Source organism: Equus przewalskii, chromosome 6, assembly GCF_037783145.1.
Source record: "Equus przewalskii isolate Varuska chromosome 6, EquPr2, whole genome shotgun sequence".
Lineage (NCBI taxonomy): Eukaryota > Metazoa > Chordata > Mammalia > Perissodactyla > Equidae > Equus > Equus przewalskii.
This window is the reverse complement of record NC_091836.1, coordinates 22,121,766-22,148,036: the sequence shown is the minus strand read 5'-3', so window position 1 is coordinate 22,148,036 and position 26,271 is coordinate 22,121,766. Positions and strand designations below refer to the sequence as shown.

At 45.0% G+C, this 26,271-nt stretch overlaps 1 protein-coding gene across 21 annotated transcripts in view; it reads right to left on the bottom strand.

Moving 5' to 3' along the window:
• NCAM1 (neural cell adhesion molecule 1) overlaps window positions 1-26,271 on the bottom strand; it is a 299,859-nt gene that overhangs the window by 35,101 nt on the left and 238,487 nt on the right. For 6 of the 21 annotated variants that reach the window (XM_070623096.1, XM_070623105.1, XM_070623098.1 and 3 more), the window contains exons 5-15: window positions 25,880-26,017; window positions 24,616-24,733; window positions 23,999-24,165; window positions 17,136-17,278; window positions 10,710-10,739; window positions 6,416-6,566; window positions 5,872-6,056; window positions 5,407-5,503; window positions 4,913-5,083; window positions 3,105-3,236; window positions 1,942-1,956 (exon numbers count right to left, since the gene is read on the bottom strand). In XM_070623096.1, coding sequence (XP_070479197.1) covers window positions 1,942-1,956; window positions 3,105-3,236; window positions 4,913-5,083; window positions 5,407-5,503; window positions 5,872-6,056; window positions 6,416-6,566; window positions 10,710-10,739; window positions 17,136-17,278; window positions 23,999-24,165; window positions 24,616-24,733; window positions 25,880-26,017 — 1,347 coding nt within the window. The remainder of the gene's footprint in view (window positions 1-1,941; window positions 1,957-3,104; window positions 3,237-4,912; window positions 5,084-5,406; window positions 5,504-5,871; window positions 6,057-6,415; window positions 6,567-10,709; window positions 10,740-17,135; window positions 17,279-23,998; window positions 24,166-24,615; window positions 24,734-25,879; window positions 26,018-26,271) is intronic. The other 15 variants (XM_070623103.1, XM_070623109.1, XM_008532279.2 and 12 more) reach the window with 3 other exon arrangements.

The following is a 26,271-nucleotide window of genomic DNA, read 5'->3' as shown; positions in this document are numbered from 1 at the left end:
TAGGAAGGCTAGGAGGGCACAAGGCCTGACCATCATAACCAACTTTAGTGAGAGTGTGACGTTGCTGCATATTTCCCATGCACGCTGTCTCTTATCCTGCTCAGTTCTTGAAAGAGGCACTCCACTCTAAGGCTGCGCCATGGTTCTCCTTAGCTAAAAGGAGTCTGCTTTTTAATACTTTAAACGACAACTTTATTGGATGACCAAGATGATCATGCCACTAGCAACGCCTGCTACGGTTGTCATTCATGATCTACTTAGAATGGAGAGCTGAACTCACCATTTTCCAAATGGCTTCTTGGAATCTTAGTTATCAGTTTTCATACTAGCAGACAACAAACAAAAACGTCTAGAGGTATCCCCTACCTTTTTTTTTTTAATTAAATATTGACTTTTAAAACATAGCATCTGCTATAAAAATTCTCACCTTTACAAGGGCTGAGCTGGCAATGAACGAAAACCACTGTGGCCTTTGAAGTCCAAGCCCCAGTTACTGGTTAGAAACTCGCAAGAAGGCCTCATGCCAGCCTTCCCCTCTGTAATGTAACAGAGCCAGCATTCATTTACTGATAAAATCCCCAAGCGAGGAAACCCAAAGACTCAGGTTAAGGATCCAGGAGGAAGATGCTCTCACGCCCAGAGCTGCTCCCACTGAATTCACGCAGGGTGAATTCAGAGCTGCAGCCCAGAGCAGACAGCTGTCAGTGCTACCTGACAACTCCCCCCTCCCAGGCTGACTCCTTCCAGAACCAGTTCATTCAGGAACCAACTCTGCTGAGATAGTGGATTTAGCACTTGCTCAAAATCTCAGAACGCCTACACTGAGCTACTTGTTTTCTGCTGTTGCTGCAATATTTCTGAATAAATTTTAAAAAGATAAGCTTCCCTGAGTGCCTTTCAGGAGCTAGGAGCTTTTTATGAAAAGAGTGTGCAGCTTTCTGAATACCTTTTCTTCTGAGTCTCTTCCCTCCACTTCCCACTACCCACAAGGGTAACACTTCCCTCCACTATTCTGAGCTCAGCCCAGGAAGAAAGAGCCACACTTCAGCAGAAGTGAAGTCCGGGGGCCTCTAGGCAGGCTGAGGAGATCAGACCACAGTTCTGCTCCCAGAGCAGCAGGCCAGCTTCCTGTCACCTTTGCTCCCTATGTCCGCTATTTACAGCTCACACGATTAGAGTGTCTTTCCCAGGGAGGATGAGCCCGTCTCCACATGCTTGGCAGGAGAGTTACTAAGTAGCTGGTCAGTTTTCCCAAATGTGGAAATGCACATTGCAAGGAACCTAGTGCTACAGAACAGAGTTGACTGGAATTGGAAGTTTAACTCCCCAGCAGCCCTGCAGGATGGCCCCATCCGTGACTTGGAACCAAAGTTCACGCTACTCCTCACAATGGCAGCTGCTGCAGGGGCTCCCTCCCAGGCCTCCACCTGCCACCCTGACGGACACAGAAGGAGCAATGAGCTTGATTCTTTTATCTTCTAAAATCAAATGTGATTTCCTGTCAGGCTTTTTTCCCCATGAAGGGATTCTGAACAGAGAGGTCTGTTGAGGCTGTGGTCCCTTTCCTGGCGTCCTGGCTAAGGTGAGCAGGTGCTATACAGTGCTCCTGAGAGACCACCTGCAGACCCCCACCATGCTTGGCGCAGCAAACATCATCTCTGCCACAGGGCAATCATCACACACACAAATTAATAAATAAACACAATTCCAAAAGACACAAAAGTTGCATGCTCTAAAACAGGACGAGTGTTAGCCTCTTGAAGTAACCTACGGACATTAACAAGTGCACAGCTAGACTAAAGGTCAGTGTGGTTAGGGCCCGGACGGTATCATCTACTTCAGCCTCTAGGGGACAAAAAAGGGACTGAACTAAATTAAGAACTAGGACTAGCGGATGTTAACACTATGGAAACAGGTGACGAGGTAGCAAGAGGCACTTACGTGGAAGAGGGCTATCTGCATTTCCCATGGGTGGAACACAGACGAAAGGAAAAGACAAGAGACAGACCCAAGAAAAAAAAACACAAGATGTAAAAGAAATGAATAGGATCCGCAGAGCACACGGAGCTGGAAACTCAAATTATCAAATTACTTCAAATCCAGAAAGAAGCAATTCCTGCAGGAGGAAGATGAGACAGGCTTTCTATTTCTGGGCGGAGGGAAAGGGAGCACTTTGCAGGTCTGTGGCTTCAAAGAGAAGGAGGCACAAGATTCCTCTGTGTGTTTTTTAATTCCAGGAATCAGAGCGGGCCCAGGGAGCTCTGTGACCACTCAAGGAGTCGGTTCTACAGCATCTTCTTCAGCTGGGGGGACTCCCAATCCTCCCAGGGCAGGAACCCAGGTCTGTGGAGGGATGTTGCTAGAACAGGGCTCGCCCAGAGCCTGGCTCTTTGTGGGAACGCTGGGAAAAGCAGAGCCAGCATAGTTTAAGGAAAGGGGATGACGGAGGAGAACAGAGATGCAACCTGAATGGAATCAGGAAGAAGCAACTCTTGAAAGAGGCAGTGAGGGAGGGAGACCCTGACATGTGCTCGTGGTGTGGGAGGGAGAAGGAGCAGAAGAGTCAAAGGCCTCGGCCATCCTTTTCCCTTTTGTATTGCTGGCATTTTGTTCCTGCTCACATATCCTACGGCAGCTTCTGTTTTTCTGTAACTTCGTATCTCTGCTGCATCAAAAATCCCACAACTAATTATATGAACTGTCACTGCCGGTACCTGCTTCCTTCAAGTCACAGGGTGCTTAGGGCCTTTGTGACCCGTGTCAAAATGCAAACCTCCCACATCCCTCCACGATACGCTGCTGTGTTTCTCCCCATTCCCTCTGATAATGTGTGGGTGGGTCTCCTTCCTGGCTATTATTCTAATAAGCTGGACCATCTACTCTGACAGAGTCACCAAGCCCTTCGAGAAAGAGAGGATAAAGGGAGTGAGTATCAGCCATGACTGAGGGCCAGAGAACTAGGAGCTGGGACCACCTTGACCAGAGGGATCTGAAAGACAAAAAGCTGTCATCTGAACAACGGACCGGGCCAGCTCAGGATCCCCCACTGCCCCCAAGGAGAAGAGGGTGGGTGGGGAAGAGGCAGGGCAGCTGGCTTTACTTACGGACTGGCTGTGTCTTGAACTCGGAGGCTGCGCTGATCTCGCCCAGACCCTTGCCATTGAGGGCTGCCAGTCGCACGGCGTACCTCGTCTCAGGCTTTAGGCCCACGATGGTGACGATGCCCTCCATGTTGGCTGTTGTGAGAATATGGGAAGGATCACAAAGGATGAAAAGTCTATTGGTAAAATGCTGCAGCCACTGTGGAAAACAACATGGCAGGCCCTCAAAAAATTAAACACAGAATTATCACTTAATCCAGCAATTCCACTTCTGGGTATATACACAAAAGAATTGAAAGGAAGGACTAGAACATATATTCATACACCCATGTTCACAGCAGCATTGATCACAATAGCCAGAAGGTGGAAACAACCCAAGTGTCCATTAATGGATAAACAGATAAACAAACTGTAGTATATACACACAATGGAATATTATTCAGCTTTAAAAAGGAGGGACATTCTGATATACACTACAATGTGGATGAACCTTGAGGACACTACACTAACTGAAATAAGCCAGACATAAAAGGACAAATACTGTATGATTCCACTTATATAAAGTACCTAGAACAGGCAATTGCACAGAGACAGAAAATAGAATGGTGGTTGCCACGGCCTGGGGCGAGGAGAGAATGGGGAGTTATCGTTTAATGGATACTGAGTTTAGGATGATGAAAAAGTTCTGGAGGTGGATAGTGGTGATGGTCACACAGTAACGTGAATGTACTTAATGCCACTGAACCGTACACTTAAAAATGGTTACAATGGTAAACTTCACGTTATGTATATTTTACCACAATAAAAAAGTAATTAGAAGTGATGTTAAAAAAAAAAGCGTGTTGGACAAACTGTAACATGGGATCAACCTGCCATAAAGTTGGTATGAGGTTTCAGAGGGAAGTTGGGAAGGTAAAGGGATTGTCTTCTTCATGCTCTGTTCCTGATTATACGGAAATTCCTCTCGGCTCCCTCCAACCCTCCCCAAAGCTGAAGGAGTGATGCAAGCTTTCCAGCAGAACACATTCGCAGTAAGACTGGGTTGGAAGCTGTCTCTGAATGGCTATGACACTGCGCCCCAGCCCATTCCCACTTCCACCCTCATTACCACATATCGGGCCAGGATTAAAGATTTCTACAGAAACAAAGCATACTTCACTGAGTTAATCCAACTACACCCCAAAGGGAGAGTTAGACATTAAATATACTCAACCCTCAGGGAAAGATAGTCTGGGCTCAGAAGCTTCAAATTGCAGTCATCCAAGGGTCATTTTTTAAATCTTTAGTTTGGAAATATATCACAGGATTGATTTAAGGGCAGACTTGTCTGGCTGGCTCTGCTTATTTGGCTAATATCATAATTACACGACAGTCCTTGAATATAACCAAGTAGGATGGATGGGTGATGTCAGAGAACCCACAGCACATGTAACCCAAGTGTGCAGGGTGTGCTCATCCAATTGTGCTCGACACCTAAGCAGGGCTTCTGCTTTGGAATGTGCTTGACACGGTCTCATCCATCCTGGCAGATGAGAACCAGGTCCTGAAGCACAAGGGGCAGAAGGACGACCACTCTACATGAGATGTGACCATGTCCCAATTCTGGGAGGACGGTGATGGTGCTGCAGCAGAGGGACATGAACAGGATGGCAGGTGCTGGCACCTGGCATCCCCCAGTAGGTGAGAGTGGTATGCCACCCTACCCAAAAAGGCAGCGAGGGTGCAAGGATCTGGAGAATGCAGGGGTGAGTGTGTGCCCAACATGGAGTAACCCTTCCTTCTAAAGGAAATGATGACTCTTCCCGACTTACCTTCTTTGGCATCATACCACTTGAAATGCCACACTTCCTCGCCCATGGCTCTCCACTCAGCCTTGTATTTGAGGATGGGCACCCCACCTGTGGCCTCTGGCTCATCAAATTGCACCTGTGCCGTGCTGGAGTATGGCTCCACCTGGTCGATGGATGGTGAAGATGGGGTGTCTGTGGAGAGGACACATAGGGAGACCCAGGTGAGCCCAATTTGGCCCAGGACATAACTCCCAATGACGAAGCATGTCTCTCTTCTTTCTGCTCACTCTTGGGAATCTTGTTGCCTGTATACTGTCCTCCTGGCCCACCCCCCTATATAATTCTCTCCCAACATGCTCCATGCCCAGATCCTCAAGCCTCCATTGGCTCCCTGCTCCCTGATCCTCTGGCTTTGCTGGCTCTGGCCCTCTCTACTTCCTGCTCTCTTGGCATCATCAATGGACACAGAATGGGCCATCAAGGGTAAGGGTGGTGCAGCTGTAAGGGGCGCTCACCTGCTTGGACAAGGATGAATTCCAAGGACTCCTGTCCAATGCGGTTCACTGCAGTACAGTTGTAGTTTCCAAAATCGTTTTCAGAGTCCGGGGTCACCTTTAGAAAGAAGGAGCTCTTGGGTTACAAGTATCCCATGGAATGCCCACCAACTCAGATCCTTACTTGTTGGGTTAAATTAGCAAAGAATAGAACCAATATTACATGAATCATTAGCTCTAGCCTAGCCTCAAACCAGATAGAACAGAAAAGGGCTGTTGGGAGAGACATACTCTGCCTCCCAGGCCCTGATGGGGACACAGGAAGAGCGAGGTGGCTGTGCTAAGGCTCAGTTTCTTCTCCAGCCATGGTTCTCCTGCTCAGGACATGCCAGAGAAGCAACAGAGAAGATTACAGCTGCATACAGGAGCCTATCCATTGTCACACTGTGCCTTCTCCACCCTGCGCCTATCCCCACCCCGACTCACCTCCAGGTAGCTGGCAGAGGGGGAGTTGTAGATCTTGATATTGCTGTAGTTGGAGCTTGGCAGCAGTTGGCCATCTCGGAACCATGAGATTGTGGCACTGGGGTAGGCGAATACCTCACAGGTGATGTTCACCTGGTTCCCCTCCCAAGTGTACACAGCCACGGGGCCCTGCAGCTTGGGGGCATCTGCAATGAATGGCGATGACTATCAGGAAGACTGCCATGATCATGGGGCCCCATAGATCCTGCCTCCTGGCACTGGGAAGGTGAGTGTACACAGAAGCAGAGCTAGCGCTGGCACACAATAGAGGTCGGCCTGTGAGCTACATGAGAAGACTGAAGAGCATGCAGGCTTGTAGGAAGCCTGGGAATGGTGTGAGGGGGGTGACCCTGGGATACAGTGCTGAAATGCCCTAGGGCCAACCAACACAGGGAATGTGAGCAGAGCTCACAGGGTGCAGCTCAGGTCCTAGCTGCTGCTCCTCCCTTTCATGCCAACCCTGCCCGGCCCTTCTTCCCCTCATCTTTCCGCAGTGATTCCTCACATTGCACTTCGAGGTACATGGACTGGGAGTCCTGGCCGATGGTGTTGCTGGCGGTGCAGATGTATTCTCCAGCGTCTGTGTACTGGATGCTCTTCAGGGTCAGGGACGACACGCGGGCATGGCTGCGCACTACCATGTGCCCGTCCAGAGTCTGCCGGGGGGAAAGGGAGAGTGTCAGAGCCCGAGGCAGGGCAGGGGCTAGGAGACCAGGCCATCTCTTGTCTGTGACCAGTCTCACATCCTCTCTCCTCTCTGTGCCAATGTCTATGTCTTACTTTAAGTACCAACTAGCGGGGGAGGCTCTGGAGAGCACCATGGGAACTTGGGTGTATCCAAAACAGAAAATGGGACTCAGTTTACGGCAAGCAGCCTAGACTATGTGCCAAGATTGGTTTGGGGCAAGGACAACCAAGGTCCCCCAAGACGACTTTGTTTAGTATGTCTAAAATGGAAGCAAAAGCCCTGGGCAGTAGATATTCTAGCAGCAACAGCCTTGCCCCATGAGATTCTGGGAAACCTGCACCCTCCATCCTCTCCTTCCGGCAGTCTGCTCCTCTGCCAGTTCCACGGTGCCTGCACATGTAATGGGAAATCCGAATGTACTCAAATATAAGAAATTATATAAGAAAAGTGTATTTCTGCAGATGCCTCACTTTCCTGGATGCTTCCTTCAAAAAAAAAGTCCAAGAACTGAGAGTTCAGGAGCTGTTGAGCTGGGAGGCGCCCTCCAGGGACAGTGGTGTAGACTCACAGGCAGATCTGGGATCCTTGACACCACAGTCACCACCATTTTCTAGCCCTTGATACTACGAGTGGCTTCCTGAGTGTCTAGAATTACAGGGATCGGACAAGAAGGGAATAAACACATGATCCCTAAGCAATGGGAACTGAAATATTTCCAAGGGGTTTCCCCCCTTGACACTCTAAGTAAAATGATTGATGGCCTAGGAAAAGTCTGAGCATGTGGCCCCAGTTCAGAGCCTTAAGAAAGCTGGTAATCCGAAGAAGGAGTCTTGCTTCTGGTAGGCTGGGCCACACTCTTATCTCTAGCATATGATACTCTGTAGAGACGAACAAGTGAGTGCTCTGCATTTGGCATCTGTCATCCCATGGGGCTGGGCCTTTAAAGAGTGAAAGAACACTCGGCTTCAGCTTCTTTTGATCTGCCGGTTTGGAAGTCTGAAATGTATAATTGCAGTGTCACACAGCAGCCAGGATGGGAAGCCCAAAAGTAGGCACCACTGGCCTTGAGTGCAGTCTCAGCAGATCTATCACAAGAAGTCCCTTTTGCTGTCCTTGATAGATCTAATCCACTTAAGCTCCATCACATTTCACTTCTGGAAGCTAGAACATAAGTGCTCGCAAGGAGGCAGAATGGTCAAGCACAGTCATCACTGCCTGCTGCTGCTGGGAGGGCCACTCCTCTCTGAGAGGAATGCCTGGATGCCTGTGGTTCTCAGCTCCCATTTGACCTGTAAATCTGTGAGGCTGATTGGTCAAGAAGTTGCAGCCCAGGAGATGCTACACCTTAATGAGAGATGACAACATACAGGTGTGGAGGACTCGGTCAGAAAGCCTTAAGACATCCAGTTTGTTAAAGAAACTAGAGCCTGGGACTCCTTTGCTCGTGGGCTGACAGGGTTGTGCTGGTACATCCCAGGGGCGATTCTCATGTGCCGTACAAAATCTTTACCCATCAGTCTAAACTAGTGGCATTGAGAGCGTGAAGCCATCCCTGCAATTATCTCTAAAGGGCTGACCTGCCCTGCTTGTCACTCCTATTTGCCCAAAACACAGCAGGACAAAGGCAGAGGGGATTCAAGTCCACACCTAGCCTTTCTGGTTATCTCAGTGAGAACACAGGTTCTGCTGACAGTGACACCAGCCAGTGACTGAACTATTGTGATTCTTTGTCACACGGACAGGACTTGTCCTGGGGCCACCACGCACAAACATGGAAAACTGACCAGAATCTTTGGGAAGTCAAGAGAATATTTCTGTAAGGAAGAGATATTGCAGCAAAAGAAGCGAAGAAAGTCATGTAGGTAAGAGGAGAACATTAACAGATAACAACAAAGTGGGGCATGAGCAGTCTTGACTCAGAATAATCTAGAAAATGGTTGAAGAGAAGCTCAAGAAATGGTTGCATTGACAGCACACTTTTTTTTTTCTTCTGTCTAGTCTCTTTTTCTAAATTTCTCTATGTGGAAATTTTTCTCATTTAATGATGCCAACAGACCAGTAGGCAGCCCTCTGTAGAGAATTCTTGTTTTGCAGTGGCTCATGACAGGACTGATGACCGGATTATGCGCCAGATGCCTGGTTCTCCCTCTGAGGGACACAGATACACTCCAGTGTGACCAGAGTATGTCTCTCTGAAATGTTTTATTCTGGCACCAGGACAAGTGCCACCTACAAACCATCTAGACCCAAAGTCATGTGGATGGTCCAGGCTCACAGAGGAAGCAGATAAACTCTGGGCAAGAAGGCAAAGATCATTATGGCAAGAAGACCACATTTTGCAAAATAGCATGGAAGGAAATTATGATTATTCTTCTCATCAAAACATTTTTGTCTCCTTTCTTCCAGAAGAAGTACTAAGGCTTTTCAGAGCTTACAAAGTAAAATTAGCCATAACCCAAGTCTTCTTTTGAGCTCCTCTGGACTCATGGTCTTCATCTCTGAATGAGACAAGTAGGAGGGAATGGAACTTCTGAGCCCCAGGGGTGGCACTCACTTGAAAGTCAATTATGTCCAGAGTGAGCTACTCAAGATTTAAGGATACTTCTGGAAAATGGAGTGAGGAGTCTGCTTTCCTGGGAGTAAACCTATTACTTCTGCTTATAATAACAATTCTCTTAACATCTCCTTAATACTCCTAATAAATCTTACCCTCTCCTCTAGCCAGGTCTAAATCACAATGACAGGGGGAAGATGTACAAGGCCAAGCAGAATGAGATGTGTAGCTGCTCAGGGGTGGCTGATAATTAACCTTCGTTCCCTCCCTCCCCCAAGCCCAGTGGGTCCGTGACTTTGGGGCAGTAGGACACCAGCCTGTGATGGCAGTAAGCGATTCCTGTGCCCTAGGAGGAAAGCATTTCAGCAAGGATGTGCACTGAACTCCAGTCCCATGACATGGAGGAAGGTAGGACCCAAAGAGAGCTTATAATGAACTAGATTTGACGACAGCAGTGTTTTCATGTGGAGAAACTAATGTCAGTGCTTGGGGACAGGCAGTCAACTTTTAAATGTTAAACAGCGTTAAATATTTATAGCCATGACCTGAACACATGACTTATGTGTGCTGAAGAATTATAATTTCTAAGACTAAGAGGATAAATTTACCTAATTAAAATACAGTCTATAGGACTGTCATATTCTGCATTTATGGTATCACATAATATCAAAGTTCCATCTGGAGAAGAGACAAAACCCACTTCTTTAAAAAGTATTTATAGATCAGATCCTTGAACCTCATCTAAGGCATTCTGTTTTTTATTTCACTCTCTGTCAATCATACACATCAGGTAACAAATGGCAGGCATGATCATAAGTAGGGTCTTGGTGTAGGAACAAAAATCTAAAGATTAATATTTAGCTTCAGTTTTCAAGCTAAGTCCCACATTACCTAAACTGAAGAAAGCAGTCTGAGAAATTTCAAAGGTTAATTGCTACTGACTTAAAAAAAACCAGAACCATTTGTGCCAAATCATTCTAATCTCATAAATTTAATGCTCTATAAAAGTAACATAGATATGTTTAGCAATTTGGGAAAACCAACGAGAGATGTCATCTGCATTGCTTCAAGATGAAATGTGATGTGAAAATTTGCCAAGGCCAATCATTATAAAATAAGCGAGCAACAAGATGAGTTGAGCTGGAAAGAAAAGGTCTGAGTGGGTTTTTAGATCACTAACACTGTGACTTTATGATCCAAAGCCACATCAACCAGGGGAGAGTCAAAAAATTGCATCATTTCCAAATGTCTGGCCTGGGAATTGGGGCAATTTATTGCTAGAAGTATAATTACCTGGATGTGATTTTACCAGCACCAGCAAGAGAATAAGATCCAGTTTTAGGAAATAATAAAGATTTGTTCATCCACTCCCAACACAGCTTGCTTGCTCATCCTAAAATGACACTATTACTAAGTAATGTCTACCACTATTGACCTATTCTGTATTCTAACTAAATTACTAATTAGTTTAGCATGTCTGGTTATTAAAGCGTAAGGGTGAGTTAAACTATAATGCTTTCAAAACTAGAGACTGGCTAGTGGTCAGGTAAGCTATACCTCTTGCTTCTCGGGTCGAGTCCACGAAGCCTGGAGAGAACAAGATATAAAACACAACAAGAAAGCAGTAAAATTTTACAACATGTTGCTTTAGAGAATTGATGTATCACACTGCATTCCGTGCACATGCAGCTTCTTTTTAATTCAGAACTTTTTCCAAGGCCCACTTTCAATGGTGTGTTTATTACCCAATTTAATTCAGGACTTAGCTCACATTCAGCTTTTCCCCCCTTATGCACAGTATGATGTACAATTTAAAGGTAAAAGCTTTCCTAATCTTTGGTGGACATATGTATGGATACCAGCTGACATATTAGACTGCTCCTCTCCCAAAACATCTTGAATATTCCTCGTGGTATTAGGTGACACTACTAATTCTAATCACATAATCTAGAGATACTTATAGAGTAGGTTTCCTCCTTTGGATTTTATTAGATGGCTTATCACAAATATACTAATGCCATTTTGTGCTCATGCATTTTATAACTGCATGCATCCTATTCAAAATCAAATTTTTATTTTAAAAAAAGGAACAAAGAAAGGAGCAGAGAGGCACATTAGGAATGAGAAGCACGAAGTCCTTCAGATTATGAGTCAGGAAGTTTTGAGGATACCAAATTGTGAGTGTTGTGGTAGGGCCCCGGTCATTCTCAAAGGCAGAGGATGTGCAGACGGCATGCGGACTCAAGCGTGCACCCTCGTCATCAAATGCGGCATTCACAAAGGAGTGAGCCAACTCAGGAACACAGAGGTTTGGGAATTTTCCTACCCACATCTAGACTTTTTATTTATCTGGCACTGGGGAATCTATTTTGCTTACAGTTTTTCTGTTTTCATACCGGGAGTCAAAAACATCCTACCTGCATTGTTCTTTTATGAGATGGCATGGCTGCCTGATTGTTCCTGACGTTCAGATGGAAAAAGGATAGAAAAAATGCCAGAGACACAGCAATGCAATCCCGGGAATGCAAATGAGTTAGCAAACATTTAGTAAGAATCCACTAAATGCAAGTAGCTTTTGTGGGAAATGAAGATGGAAATGGTGGATGATGTCACATGAAGATGAAAAGAAGAAGAAAGTGAGAACAGAGGAACATGCACAGACAAAAGTAACAGTGGGCCAATGTGTCAAAGTGGTTCCCAGTTCCAAATCACTTAGAAGCTTGTCTGTCACATGCCAGGGCTGCATGAATCAAGATATTTTGTTTTAGGGGCTATATCATATGGAGTTGTTTGTTTTTCAGATCGGATTCTTCTTCTGTCTCTCCCAAATAATTATGGTTTTGTGGCTTTTAGAATAAGTAGTTGCTAGTAACACGATGTTTTTAGTAGCCTGACCTCCTGCCTGCGCTCGGTGGAATGATAGGATGTGCTTTGACCCTGACAATTTGGTGAGGGTGTGTGGCCTACTTTAAGACAACCTGACGTGCAATTATACACGTATAAAATAAATTAGGATATAATTAGTACCGCTCCAAAGATTGTTAGTGCCAGGTTCTTTATAGCCCCATGTTTTATTATCTTACGTAAGTCTGCAGGAATATGTACATAAACTAAAGGGAAGCATCTAGATACTAACCCTAGAGCATTCCTTGTTAGACTTTTGCCCACATCCTGGATAAGCCAGACCCTTGATTGCTAATGCAGGCATCTTTTCCAACGTTTAAAAGCAGGCACCTGGTTTGTATTGAATGAGGAATTCTTCCAGGTGACAAAAAGCTCCAGTTTCCAGAGAATCTGTCTTAATTGTGGGATACTCTGTCAGCTCAAGATTGAAGGCTCATGAAATGCATTTCATTTTTTCTATCTCTTTTGGTCTCAACACTTCACCCCTCTCCTTTTCCTTAGACGTTAAGGCTTCATGTGCTTTCCTTTACCAGTCATTTCAAAGGCACAGTGATGTTCAAATAAGCATACAATAGATTCATTCTGCCAGCGAGAGAGTATGCAAATCACCATCCAGGGGTCTCACTCAGTATGTAAATGGTCCCAGGAATTTAGCACTGCTCACTCAAATACCTGGACATATGTAAAACGAGTCTGGGTAAGACGAGTAGTGAAATGATATGGATGCACAAACCATCTTTGCAAAGTCTGCAATGACCTCCATAAACATTGATCAAACTGACCCATTATGACATTCAGTTTTTTTTTGGTCCACATAATAGTGACCACTAAGAAATGCATTAACTTTCAGACAGATGGTCTACGCTAATGACTTCAATGATTCAAACTTAGCCTAGCTATTATCAGTTGTTGATGGAAACCAACTCACCTAGCTGACGCTTAACAGATTGATAAAAATCAGTCTCAAACGAGGGACTGGACTGAACCTAGAGACATGATCAAAGATAGGGGGTGACATCCAGGCTCACTGCACTGGTTTTTGTTTGTTTGTTTTCTTTTACTTTTAATGAAGAAGAGCATCAATATTCCATTAGAAAGTCATTAATATGTGTCTATGATTGAAAGCCTTTTCTCCCTTCTTTTCTTTCTTTCTTTTTTTTTCTCTGAGGAAGATTCGCCCTCAGCTAACATCTGTTGCAAATCCTCCTCTTTTTGATTAAAGAAGACCGGCTCTTAGCTAACATCTGTGCCAATCTTCCCCTATTTTGTATGTAGGACGCCACCACAGCGTGGCCACCGATGATTGGTGTGGGTCCGTGCCCGGGAACCCATGAACCCATGTCGCTGAAGCAGAATGCACTGAGCTTAACCACTATGCCACCAGGCCAGCCCCTCTCTTCTTTTCTTAAGAAGGTTAATACTTGACTCAACTAAGCAGTGAAGCACAAGACAAAGCTGCTTTCATTAGCTTATATTGTAACTAACTTCATTAAAGAAATCACTGAGCCTTCCATGAAAGTCATCAAAATCATGACAGGGCATTTGGCATTAGGTGCTCTGTCTTCTGAGCCAGTGTCCCAGAGGGAAGCCTTGGTGGCATTCTGAGGGCTCTGTACTTGACTTTGTCCCAGTCAACATTTTTACCAGGGACTTGGACAAAGATATTTCACATAAGTGTTCATATACGTTTGGAAGCAATAGCAAATATAAACGTTAGATGACAGTTGCATAGGAAAGGCTACTAATTTGCCTGCCCTTTGGCCTTGTGCTTAGGCTGGGGTCACCGCTGACTGCTAGACCTCATTACTTTTAATATACGTAAATAAAATAGGGGGGGCATGTAGGTTGAAATGCTCTGGACCCACAGACCTCTAAGGACAGTTCTGATGAAAGTCAGTCTTGACTGGTTGGAAAGACAGTTGCTTTCAAGCCAGGGGGTATTTGTCCATGTGGCATTTTTTATAATCACGATGATTAGAGGTGGCTACTGGCATTTAGGGGGAAGGAGAATAGTGGTGCTAAATATCTTGCAATGTACAGGATGCTTCCAGTGTGACCCCAAAGAGAAAGACTGGGTTGCAACAAACAAAATCCAAGTTTTAACAGAAATAAATATAAAATTCTGCATGATTGGTTAAGCAATCAATTGCATAAAGAATAGGATAGGGGCTATGTGGCTTAAATGCAGTTCATGTGAAAAAGACCTGAGCATTTTAGTTGACCACAAGCGCAATATGAGGCCACAGAATGAGGAAGCTGCTGAAGGGCTGATGTAACTTTAACTGCAGGATAATGTCCAGATCAAGGGAGCAATTACCGCAGGGAAGTCTGCATTAGTTTCACTGGGCACCACAAAATTTTAGGGCAGCACTAGTGAACTAAAGCTATCTAGTACAGGACAACTAGGTAAGGGGTGTGGGAACCATGATATAGGAGAAACAGGGAAAACAACTGGGTGTGTGAAAGGGAAGAAGAGTAGACTGACAAAAGGAAAATCACGTAGGATTCGAAATTATTTAGTGGCTCTCCTACAAAGGACGGAGTGGCAGAGATGGGAAGACAGAGAAGTGAAAGGGGCGGGGAAACAGATCTCCCTGACTGTCAGCATTGGCCAAGGCCCCGCTGAGGACTGACACTATCACCCTTCAGGGAGGGGCAGAGTGACTTTCTAGTTGATGTGCTTGAAATGGGTGACAGACGGGGCCAGGTAATCTCAAAGGGAGCCTTCCTTCCAACCTTCTAGGATTCTGGCATTTTATGAGATCAAATTCTCAGGAGGCCACTTTGCCTTAGCAGATAGATACAACTGTCTATCCTTATCTGCTTAGCGTATCATCCTGATTTCAAAAAGAAAACTGTTTTCTTCCACTGCCACAATTCAGCGACTCTGATCCCTAATTCTATATAATGCGACTTCAGGTGGAGGAGAACACGCGGCGCGGCTGACAAAGTAAAGGGGAAATTTATTATCTGGAGTCCGCCCCACCCACGAATAGCCCCCTTTGTTTTCTGAGTTATTAGCTATCCACTGTATAAGATGGACATCATGCCTCTTTGATGTCAATATTTAATTCATGGAAATGGCAATTTTTCTATACAGGGTTTCATTTTGGCAAATATGTTAATCTGGTGTCACATCACCGGCTGATTTGGAGGACTTGTTCTAACATTGATTCACTCACGTTCCAGTCACGTCACTTCAAGTGACGTGAAGGCCGTCCACAGTAAAAGGAACCACAACACAACCTTGTTGCTGGGCTTAAATAAGTATCTCCAATTGAGACAAATGGTCTACACTGATACCTGCATTATACAAAAAGCGAGTCAGTCCTACTTGGCTTGAGACAGTCTCCACTGGAGACCTTCGGTCTCAATATTTAGTAAATATGAGTGTGTATTAGTGCCTGGTTATTTGATCTCATTCTGCAAAAGCGAACTCACAGATACAAGCCAGAAGTGCCAACCCATTAAAGGACCTGAGGCAGGCACAAATCTTAATAACCCTTCTAGTCTAGCTTGGTTGTTGAGCTATTCCTAGAAAAGATATAGAATTTAAAAGCATCATTCACCTGGGATAGATATTATTTCTGTCCTTTGCTGTAGGTCATAGATATACACTGGGCCATTCTGGACAAATCTACTCTCAAGCATGATGTGGAAACATCTGTCAAGCAGCAGCCCTGTGGTTTAAGCCCTGAAATGTACATTCAATCCAAGTAGCACACACAATGGGAGCTGAAATCTGAGCTGAGGGTTTAATCCCAATGTTGATAAAGTATCCAAGTCAACACCACATTTCTTAATCCAGTTGGTTTTCACAATATCAAACAGCATATGCAAGTTTCAAAAATACTTAGCAGTCCCTCAGTTGGTCTTTCATTAAGTTGAATTCAACTCAGGAGGTAAAACTTGCAAAAAAATAATGGGCTTTTTGGAAGAGCAATTTCTGTTCCTTTTGTGTGACTTTTCTTTCCTATTAGTGGGACAGAAATCAGTTCCTCAAATGCAGATGCCAAATTGGGTTCTGGTATTTCACACTATCCCTTTTTGGCTTCATTTGAGTTTACCCTCTCTATGGATTTTCTTTAGGCAGGCAGAAGAGTGAAGATCCATCATTTTTGACATTCTGGTCAATAAACGATCCATTATAAATGTTCTTTAAGGCTAAGGCCATTACTCCTGAATAGGTGACAAAGCTTTGGCCAACTAAAATGAGGCCCATCACTACAGGATACACGAGATGAAATTGGAGAAGTGCCACAGGAGAACCAGTTAAGTTGCTTTAAAACCAAACTGCTTCCTCCTCCTGCTTTTGGCCCACTTAAGAGCAAAGGGCTGCCTGGTGTGGGGTCACCTCAATTTTTATATATTGTCAATAATAAAGATGGCTTTCCGGTGCCCTATAAATCAATGTGCTTTAAAGCTAAATCTTCCCAGTCATTTTAATTCGCCAGGAAGGTTGCTAGAATGTTCTTAAACTCTCAGTGGACATACTGTAGAATTCAGTGTAATCATCATCATATCGAAACTGCTAATTATTTTTGCCTTTAGAACAAAATGATACCCAAATGTGACTGAGAATACAGGCAGACACAAAGGCAACCAAGCTTTTGTGCATATAGTGCATGTATAGCATGAGTATACAAAACACAGGAAAAGAATTAATAGGGTCGTTCTGATCCCTACTATTTCCGGGAGACACTTTCTTGGGTGCTCCTGAGATGATGATAATATCTCCTGGTGCACCAGGATCTTGGCTTCTCCCTTGTTCCTCACAGCTTCATAACCCTGGGTTTGAAAATCACCATCTCCTTCCTCCCCAGAACGTCTAACTTGACCATGCCCATTAACATCACACCCCTGCAAATCTATGCAAGGAATTGTGCCCCTTCCATTGCCAGGGGATGCTGACCAGGCTACATCCAGGAAGGCTAGGGGAGAGAGGCCATAGGACCAGGCTGTGGCCTATGGTGACCACATCCCATGTTCTGGCTCACCAAAGAGAACCGGGCATGATACAGACTCAATCCGCTTTGAGTCTGCGTTCCATAGCCCTGAAACTCTTGGGCGACATTATACCTTTTCTGCGCTGCTGATGTTTCGGGTGGAAGTTCTCCAGGTGATAGAGGGAATGGGGTCTCCCGAGGCTTCACAGGTAAGAGTGACTTGTTCCTCCAGTTCCATAGCTGTCTGGTTCTCTACATACGTGATTTTGGGTTTTGCTGAAAAGGCAAAATATTTCTATGAGTTTATCTGATTTTTTTTAGCTTTCTTGGTTTATATTATAACATGCACCCATTTAACAAAGGTTATCTACTTACTAAGTAAGTATAAGGCCTATTCTAGGTGTTGTATGAGATAAAGAGCTGAACCCCAAGGAGCTTACAATGGAGCAGGCATATGAAAACATCTAAGTGATGGTAATAAAAACAACATCCTATATAATAAAAGTGCTAAGGGCAGTGGATGCAGGAGGCACCGAGCAGAGGACGAGCACTCCTCTGGCTGGAGTCTTCATGAGGAGACAGCTTTTGGGCTGGGCCATGAGGTTTTCGGTAGGAGGAACTTTAGGTTGGAGATGGAGTTATTCCAAGTGCAGAAACTTTTGAATAAAAGCAAAGAAGCAAGAACATGTGAGGAGAGGGTTGGGGAGAGAGCAGCGTGGCACAAGTTGCGTGTTTGTGCATCAGAGCAGAGGGAAACAATGCTGGACCAGGCACAGAGAGCCCTGACCGCCTGGTTAAAGCGCTTGCTTCAATTCTATACTGTGGCTGGTGGAGCCCCACCGACCGCGCTGGATCAGAGGAATGAAACGATCATTTGTATTTCAAGAAGGTTAATTCGGGAAAAATTCAAGATGACGAAGCATGGAGAAAACCTTGAGGTGGGAAAACGAATTTGGAAGCTCTGGCAATGTCCCAGATGTGGTGTGATACAGTCCTGAATGAGGTGGTCGGGGGTGGGGCGAACAGAAAGGAAAGGGCAGCTGAGAGAGAGAAGCTAAAGGAAGGTTTTATAGGATGTGGCAAGTGAACGGAGGGCGAGTAGGGATGGCAAGAATCAAAAGAAGGAATGAGAAGGGGTGCAGATGATTCTGAGATTCTTAATGACTAGAAGAGTTGTGTTAGCATGAACTCAAGTAAGGAAATGCGGTGAGTAACTCGCTGGGGGCTTGGGGTGGGCTGGGACCGGGAAGGGATGAGTGGAGATGAGTTCATTTTCCAAATGTTTTAGGTAATGTAAGAAAACACGAGCGTTCAAAAGCTGAGTTAAACGTTAAAACATTAGAGAAAATTGAATTTTCCCAATTTAAAACAATTATACTCTGAAATTGCCAAACCTTCCAGAGAAGAGAAAAGATAATGCTGCACAAATGTAACTTATTTCACTAATAGAGAAAAAGGTCAGGCTAGATAAACAAACAAAAAAATAAACAAATCAGAATTATAGATAATTTTTGAAAGAATTGCATTTCTTTTGTATTCAAAGTCATACAGTAATGCCCAGTGGGCTCATAATCTACTGACTGTAGACATCCTCCAAGTTGGGGCCCTTGATTCTTTAATAAACAGAAAACAATGATAGGGCTGTGCACTTTCTGTAGCAAGTATCTGCTTCTATATAAAATTACCCAAATAGTTCAAAGATTCTCCTAAAGTTAATCTGTCCTAACAGCCTGCTGAGCAAATCCTTTTTTTGGCAGCTAGCACACGGGCACATCTCAATCCACTCTGGCCACACGATCATGAATTTGAATTGACGGAGTCCGCATGCGTGAGGTTTTCCCATTGGAAGGCTTTGTTCCTCTCTTGATAAACAGGAGGAGGTCACAGCTCCCATTGGATGGAGGAAGTGCTCTTGAACGGGACGTTTTAGAGAGGTAAAATAAAAGTTGAATTTCTATACTGTTAAAATCATAGATTGAAAAGTAGAAAAAAAAAAATCAGCCAAACAACTGAATTCACTAAACTGAACAGCTGTCTTGGGGTCTGGAGGCAGTCATAGGAAGGCTGAATTTCTGGCCTCCTGAAACTTAGTCAGACGTTCTAACCTAGACAGTGAGCACTGACCTTCTCCTGACCCACAGCACTGTGTCCCTGCAGTGAGAGGTTAACAGAAGACAGACAAGGGACAGTTAACATCTGTTAATATTTGGTCTTGGTGGCTCCATTTCCCAGATGGTGACAAAGGGTGCATTGTGCAAGCCTTTAGAAAAAGGCAAACTATATTCTTATTAAAAACATTATTAACAATGGCTAATTTTGTATGGTCTCCAGAAGGCTGTGGAAGGAAGGCAGGCTTCTCACTGATGACTTAACCTCTCTGCACTCCAGAAGCAAGGCTATTGTCAGAACTAACTGAAGGCTTAGAGGACGGCCTTGGAAATTGGATAGCGATATAATTTATGGTCCAAATCAGGGCACTCTTGAGAGTGAAAAGGGATGCTCTGAATAATTACCCTGGGACAATGGGCATCATGGGACAAACAGGGACAGATGCAAGGTCACTTCCCTCTGCAAACCAGCATGTAGAGGAAGCTGTCCAGGTTTTATCTGCAGATGGTACTTGCACCATCTTAATTAGCCTGTGTTGTGGGCCCCTGACTTTGGATCCCTGTTCTAGTCTCCACTGCCACTATGGGACTTAATGTCTCAGATTGCTCCATCGTGTCTCTCCCTATGTACTACCCTGTGAGCACAGCCATCCTAGTGAGTTTTCCAAGCACGCCTGTTCTCCTCTTTGGCACGTCCATGGTGCTGCACCCCGCCACTTACGGCCAGCCTTGTCTACTCTCACCCCAATCCAGGCTCCTGCAACCCTGGCCCAAGGAGGGCTCTGGAGCCCTGCTTCCCTGGACTGAGAGGTTGGACACGACCAGGTGCACCTTCCTTCAGGCCCCCATTTGTCCTCTGCTGTAACTCGCAAGGGCTGCTGTGGTCCTAAGGGTCAGCTAAACAAAGCTTCTGCCCATTGGTGAACTTGCCTCAGCCCACAGCAGCATGAGACCTCACGAGCATTATAGAGCATAATAAGTGTCTGTGGAGACAAAAATACTTCTTCAGAAGGGCCCATGGGGAGCAACGGAAATTCATTCCCAAATTTAAAGGAAGACAGGATGCAAGTACTTAGTCAAAAGAGATTCTAGCAGATAACTAGGGCAATGCATGCTAGAATGTGTCCCTTTCTTAGGAAAAAATGATGTCAGTTAGGTACAACTATAGCAGTCTCTAATTTAGATATGTCCCTTTCTTACTAATTGCCATCTCCCTTTTTTTCCCCCAAAGATTGGCACCTGAGCTAACAACTGTGGCCACTCTTCTTTCTTTTTTTTTTCCTGCTTTTTCTCCCCAAGTCCCCCAAGTATATAATTGTATATTTTAGTTGTGGGTCCTTCTAGCTGTGGCATGTGGGGTGCCACCTCAGCGTGGCCTGACTAGCGGTGCCACGTCTGCACCCAGGATCCAAACCAGCGAAACCGTGGGCTGCAGAAGAGGAGGATGCGAACTCAACCACTTGGCCACGGGGCCGGCCCCCTGCCATCCCTTCTTGAAGCCACAGGAGTTTGGAGCGCTTCCTCACTATCTAAGCTACAGGTTTCTTTCCCCCTATACCTCTCTGCTACAGACTCTACCGCTGCTGGGGAACCTGCCCCATTTCTCACCCTAGTGCTGGTGTCTAGTGGCAAGTCAGAAGGGGAAGGAGAGGGAGAGAAAGGGCGGAAGAAAGATGAAGCCTTAACTAGCAAGCCCCTCCTCACCTGGTTCTCTGGCCCTCATATCCATGTCTTAAACCAATGGGGGAGGCAGGCCAGAAAGAGGAGGAGAGAAAAGAGGTCAAGAAGGTGAAATGGAGAGGGGAAGGAGACCGTATATGGGGTGCCAGGCTACTTCGAGGAGGCTGTGTGAACTCTCCTCGGGATGCTACAGAGGAAGATTCTCACTCTGGATGGGGGCTGGATTAGACATGGTCCCTGTGAGTCTAGGATTTTCTTACCTGTCTCTGCAGGAGTCTGCCCACCCCTCCTCTTTTCTCTCCTGGCTGTCTAACGTACAGTCTCTCAGTGGCAGTCTTGGGAAAGAAACTATGGTAATAGAGTGTGAGTGTGTGTGTGTGTGTGATGCAGGAGTGGATACATGCAAGGGAGGAGGTCAGAAGACAAATCCTTGCCACCATTCCTGCATCCTGCTTTCCCTGCCTTGTCACCTCCTCCCCTGGACCTCACCCATTCTCTTCACTTTAGCATAGCCCCACACGTCTCCTGACTCACTATCCACACCTCCTGCCTGGGGCAGCCATCACCACTAGAGAGGCTTGGAAGAGAAGCCGAGATCTGTTTTTGACCAGCTAAGTTAGAACTGAGTGTACTTCCACAGAGGAACCAAGTCATCCATGGTGCTAAAGGTCGAGCACACAAATTTCAGAGTATTACTAGTCACTCCATATGTAATTCAGATATAGGATGTGTTCAATTGGGTTTCATGGAGTAGTAACTACCATTGCTAGCTCAGGGAATAGACTTAAAAGCCAACAGCCTGGGTTTGAATCCTGGCTCCTTGGGTGGGGCACTCAACTCTGTGCCCATTTTCCTCATTTATAAAATAAGGATAATGAAATCTACCTCATAGGGTTGTGCTGAGAATTAAAAGAGCTAACTGATAGATATCATTTCACACAGTGCTTGGCACATTTTAAGCACTCACTTCAGGCTGGCCATCATTATTATTACTTTATGGAGCTAATATCTAAAAGAATTTCCTGAGACAAGCAATGATTACACATTTCTAGGCTCGTCTCCCTGCCATATACCTATGCTTCATTCCCATAAAACTAACTGCTATTCACTCATTTATTCAAATACTAGTGCCTATGATATGCCAGGTGCTGCTGTAGGAGCTGGGGGGACATGTGTGAGTAGAACAGACACAAGTCCCCGTCCACAAGGAGCTCACATTTAGCACAACATGGGCTCTTCCTGTGTCTGTCCCTGTGCATGTGCGGCCTGAAATGCTCACCCACCCTTCTCCATCTGGGAAACTCCTACTTGTGAAATAGCACATGGTTTGTGAACACTTATCTAACTTCTGAGCCACAGGACCAGAGGTCTTCTTTTCCTATAAAGCACTGTGCATACTGCTATTATGAAGTTATTATAATGGGTTGTCATTAAACATTTCAGTGTTGGTCATCTACATTAGCCTGTGAACCCACTGATGAGAAGAGAGTACAAGTTATTCATCTTTGTAACCTTGACAATGGCTGAGCCCATAGCAGGCACTCAAACATTGCTGACTTGACACTATCTATTATAACTCATATGCTTATATGTTTATCTCCCTCTTTGTGCTTCTTAGGGTCAATGGACCATCTCCTACTCATCTCTGTAGCCCCTTGGTCCAGCAACAATGGTGCTCGAGAAATATTTGTTAAATGAAGGAATACATTAACAAACGCATCTGTCTTTCTCTATAATATGGAAAAACTTAAAATCAGAGAGATTGGGGAAGACCAGTCTGAATTAGAGAAAAGACTGTCAAGAATATTTCCCAAGAAGGTTAGCTTTCACTCTCAAGTATATACAATTAATTTGAACCAAACTGATAACCTGTTTCTAAATCCAATGGTCATTAATGAATAAATAGGATCTGTCTGTGATTAGCAGGTCCAATTGCACACAAAAGCTTGCTTTTCAAAGGTCTGTGTTTACAAACATAGATCACTTCTCCTGATCAGGCTCAACAAGCAGGTCCCGAGCAGGTTCCCCAGGCCCACTGTAACCACCTGAGAGCTGCACGCACCACAGCTGCCCCTCCGGCCTCTGTCCTCTAGTAGCCCTGTCAACGGTGTACCAGCTTATCTGTGTTTTTTAAAATGAGCAGAGAGAGTTGAAATCCACTAGGTTAAACATTTCTCCACCATAACTTCTTTTTCCAAGGTCAGATCAAAATGCATTTCAGTTCTAAATGAATGGAAGTTAACTGAGTTTATCAAGATGAAGTGAGTAGAGATGTGGGGGCTCTTTTCAGGACCTCTATATCACTGTTTCATGCAAGCCAGGGAAAGAAGCAATGGGAGACAGAGGCAGCCAGCCAGTGTGTCACTAATATTTACCAAGGGCCTATTATGAGTCTGGTGTTGTTTAAAGAGCCAGAGATAAAACAATGTATCACTCGGCCAGTACTCTGCCATCTTGGAGTTTACATACTTAGTGAAGGAGAAAGGCAAACAACCCCCAAACCAATGTGTAAATGAGATCGGTGCAGCTCCTGATGAGTGCAATGAAGAAGATGCAGTAAGATGAATGCAAGAGATTAGTGGAGGTGGATGGGGGTGGTAGTGGTGATAAGGGAGCTGCATTAGCCAGGCAGTGAAGGAAGGATTCATTGAGAAGGCGAGTTGCGTTGAGATCTGAATGATGGATGAGAAGGCAGCTCGGAGTGGATCTGGGGGAATAATATTCTAAGCAGAGGAAACAGTAAGTACAACGTCCTTGAGATAGGGAACAAGCTTGGAATGTGTGAGGGACAGAAAGAAGGTCTGAGGGGTTGGCGAGCTTTGAACGTGGAGGAAAAATGAGGTTGTAAAGGAAGGCAGGTGCTAGCTCAGGTTTGGTCTTGTGGGCCATGGTAGGGAGTCTGGATTTTATTCTGGTTGCAATAGGAAGCCATTTAAAAGAGGAGTGATTTAGGTCATTCTGGCTACTGTAAGTAGCAGAGGCTAAAGCGGACCAATGAGGAGGCAGAGTGATCGGCTAGGAGGCCGTCTCGTTGACCAGGAGAGGAGGAAGATGGCTCAGACTAGGCCTTGGGTGGTGAAGACGGTAAGAAGTGGTTGCATTTGGGATAGATTCCGAGGCAGAGCAGACAGGGCCCTGCTGTTGGAACGAGTGTGTAGGGTAAGAGGAATTGTGGCAGAACAGAGACCTTGACCCCCAGTGTCCTCACCAAAGACTTTGAGGTGGATGGACGCATCCTGCTCTCCAGCCTTGTTCTCGGCAATGCAGATGTACTCCGCCTCGTCATTCTTATCCACCCTCCTGATGGTCAGCTCCGAACTGTCGTCGCTGAATAGGTACTTCTCGTCCTCCTCATTCTCTATCTGTTCTCCATCCCTACAGGGTGCAGAAATGCAAAGCACCATGATTTTGACCACAGAGGTAAGATGTTTATTTTTAATTTGTTTCTGTAAAATGCAGACTGAGCCCATGGGAAAGCCTCAGTCTTCATAGAAAGTGAAGAGCCAAGCTGTGCTTCCACATACAGAAGACCTCTGATTCCTCTACCCGAACCTCTGACTCTGTCCACAGGCTCTAAACCACACCCACAAAACTTCCAAAGAGGGCCTCCGCTGCCACGACCTTGGTTCTGCCCCACAAACTGAAAATGAAGGAATTCAATGCACAAGGCAAGAGAACCTCAGAAAAGAATCCATTGTGCACCAGAGTTGATATTCCCCAGCAGGGCATACCCTTTCCATTGAAATTGAAATGCCAACATGGAGCAGGCCCGATGATGTCCCCTTCTCTGCTAGTTAGTGACAAAAGGCAGGAGCAGTTTCTTACTTTGTCCAGCTCATGGTGGGCTCTGGGAAGCCTTCAGCATCGCATACCAGGGTGACGGACTGGCCAAGGTTGGCGGTGGCATTCACTATGCTCTGCCTGGCCTGGACGGTGGGTGGCACTGAGGGAAAGAAGGACAGTCAGGGGTGGTTGTGAAAACTTGAAAGAACCTAGTGGCCTGGAGAACAGGCACTTCTAGAGGACCCCAGGTCAGAGGGTCACGGTCTGGGAGTCAAAAGTCCTGAGCAACTGCAGAGTTAGTGTAAGGGATCTAAATGGAGGTGTATACTAAATAATTACTGTACACTGACTAAATAATTCACACACAAACATGCATTAGTGTTTTTCAACAATACATAACATTGTTATATGTATAACAATATATAACAATAATGTTTTTCAATAGCACAGCTTTGAAGCTATATTAATACATTTTATTCATTCTAAAATGGTATTCAATTTATAGTAGCTATTTATCATTGTATATCTTCTCAATGAACGCATACTAAACTTACAACTACCATAGTTGGTGGAAGTTGACGTTCAAAGGGGCTCTTGATACTGTAAAAAGTTGAAAACTCCCACTCACGGTGGTTAAATGGTTAATACCAATTTGAAATGTACTAGCTCACCAAAGAGTGACATTTCTCTGGAACTGTCACAAACAGTCCTGTGCACAAAATGTTTTTACCAAAGGAATGAGAGGGGGAGAGTTTGGCAAAAAATATGTATCAATTGCCAAACAATTCAACCATGATTTACTTATTTTCTTAGTACTGACATTATAATTTCCTGTAAACAGCTTGTAAATGTCAGATCGATTCCACGAGTGTGTTTATTTGACACTGCAAATTAAGATTAATAAGCCCATGGACCATGATTCTGACTATTCTGAGGCCTGAATTGATTATAATATTTTCTTTGAACATTGAACCAGGGGACTAACTTCACAATTACAGTAACATCAAGGACAATGAAGGATGAATAAGAATTTATCGGTAAGCACGGGGACAGTTTCTAGTGCTGCAAGACAATGAAGGACATTCAAGAACTGCGTTAAAAGTCCCCAGAGTTGAGGGAGACCCAAAATGCAACTATATTTAAAACAAACAAGCCAGAGCCCACAGAGGGTCTTGGGGATTCAGCTGAGATGGATGAGTGAGTCAGGACAGGATCTATTCTATAGAGCAAAGAGAAAATTACAGAGAATGTTTTTGGGGAACCAAGTTGTAGCAACAGAGAGAGCAGGAAGAACGAATCGCCTCACCATTCACAATGACCTGAATGTCCTTGAAGTTGATCTCCCCCCGTGCCAGGATCCTGCCCTCACAGCGGTAAGTGCCTTCATCTGTTTTCTTGATGCCCCGGATCTGCAGGTAGTTGTTGGACAGGACTATGAATCGGACTAGAAGAGACAAGAGGCAGGTTCATCCAAGGATCAGTCAGACAACTCTGGAATCTGCAGGCAGGTGGCTGAGCCCTTCCTTTTTCCTAGCTTCAGTCTTACAGGGTGGGGATTTAAGCTGAAATAGAAAATGTGTCCCTGGCTCTCACACAGAGCCAAGAGCAAAAGTCTATTGGAAATCTGTCTTTTTCTTTCGAGAGAAAGTCAAGCGACTGAATATACAAGTCATAGACATACACCCATTCAGGACCTGG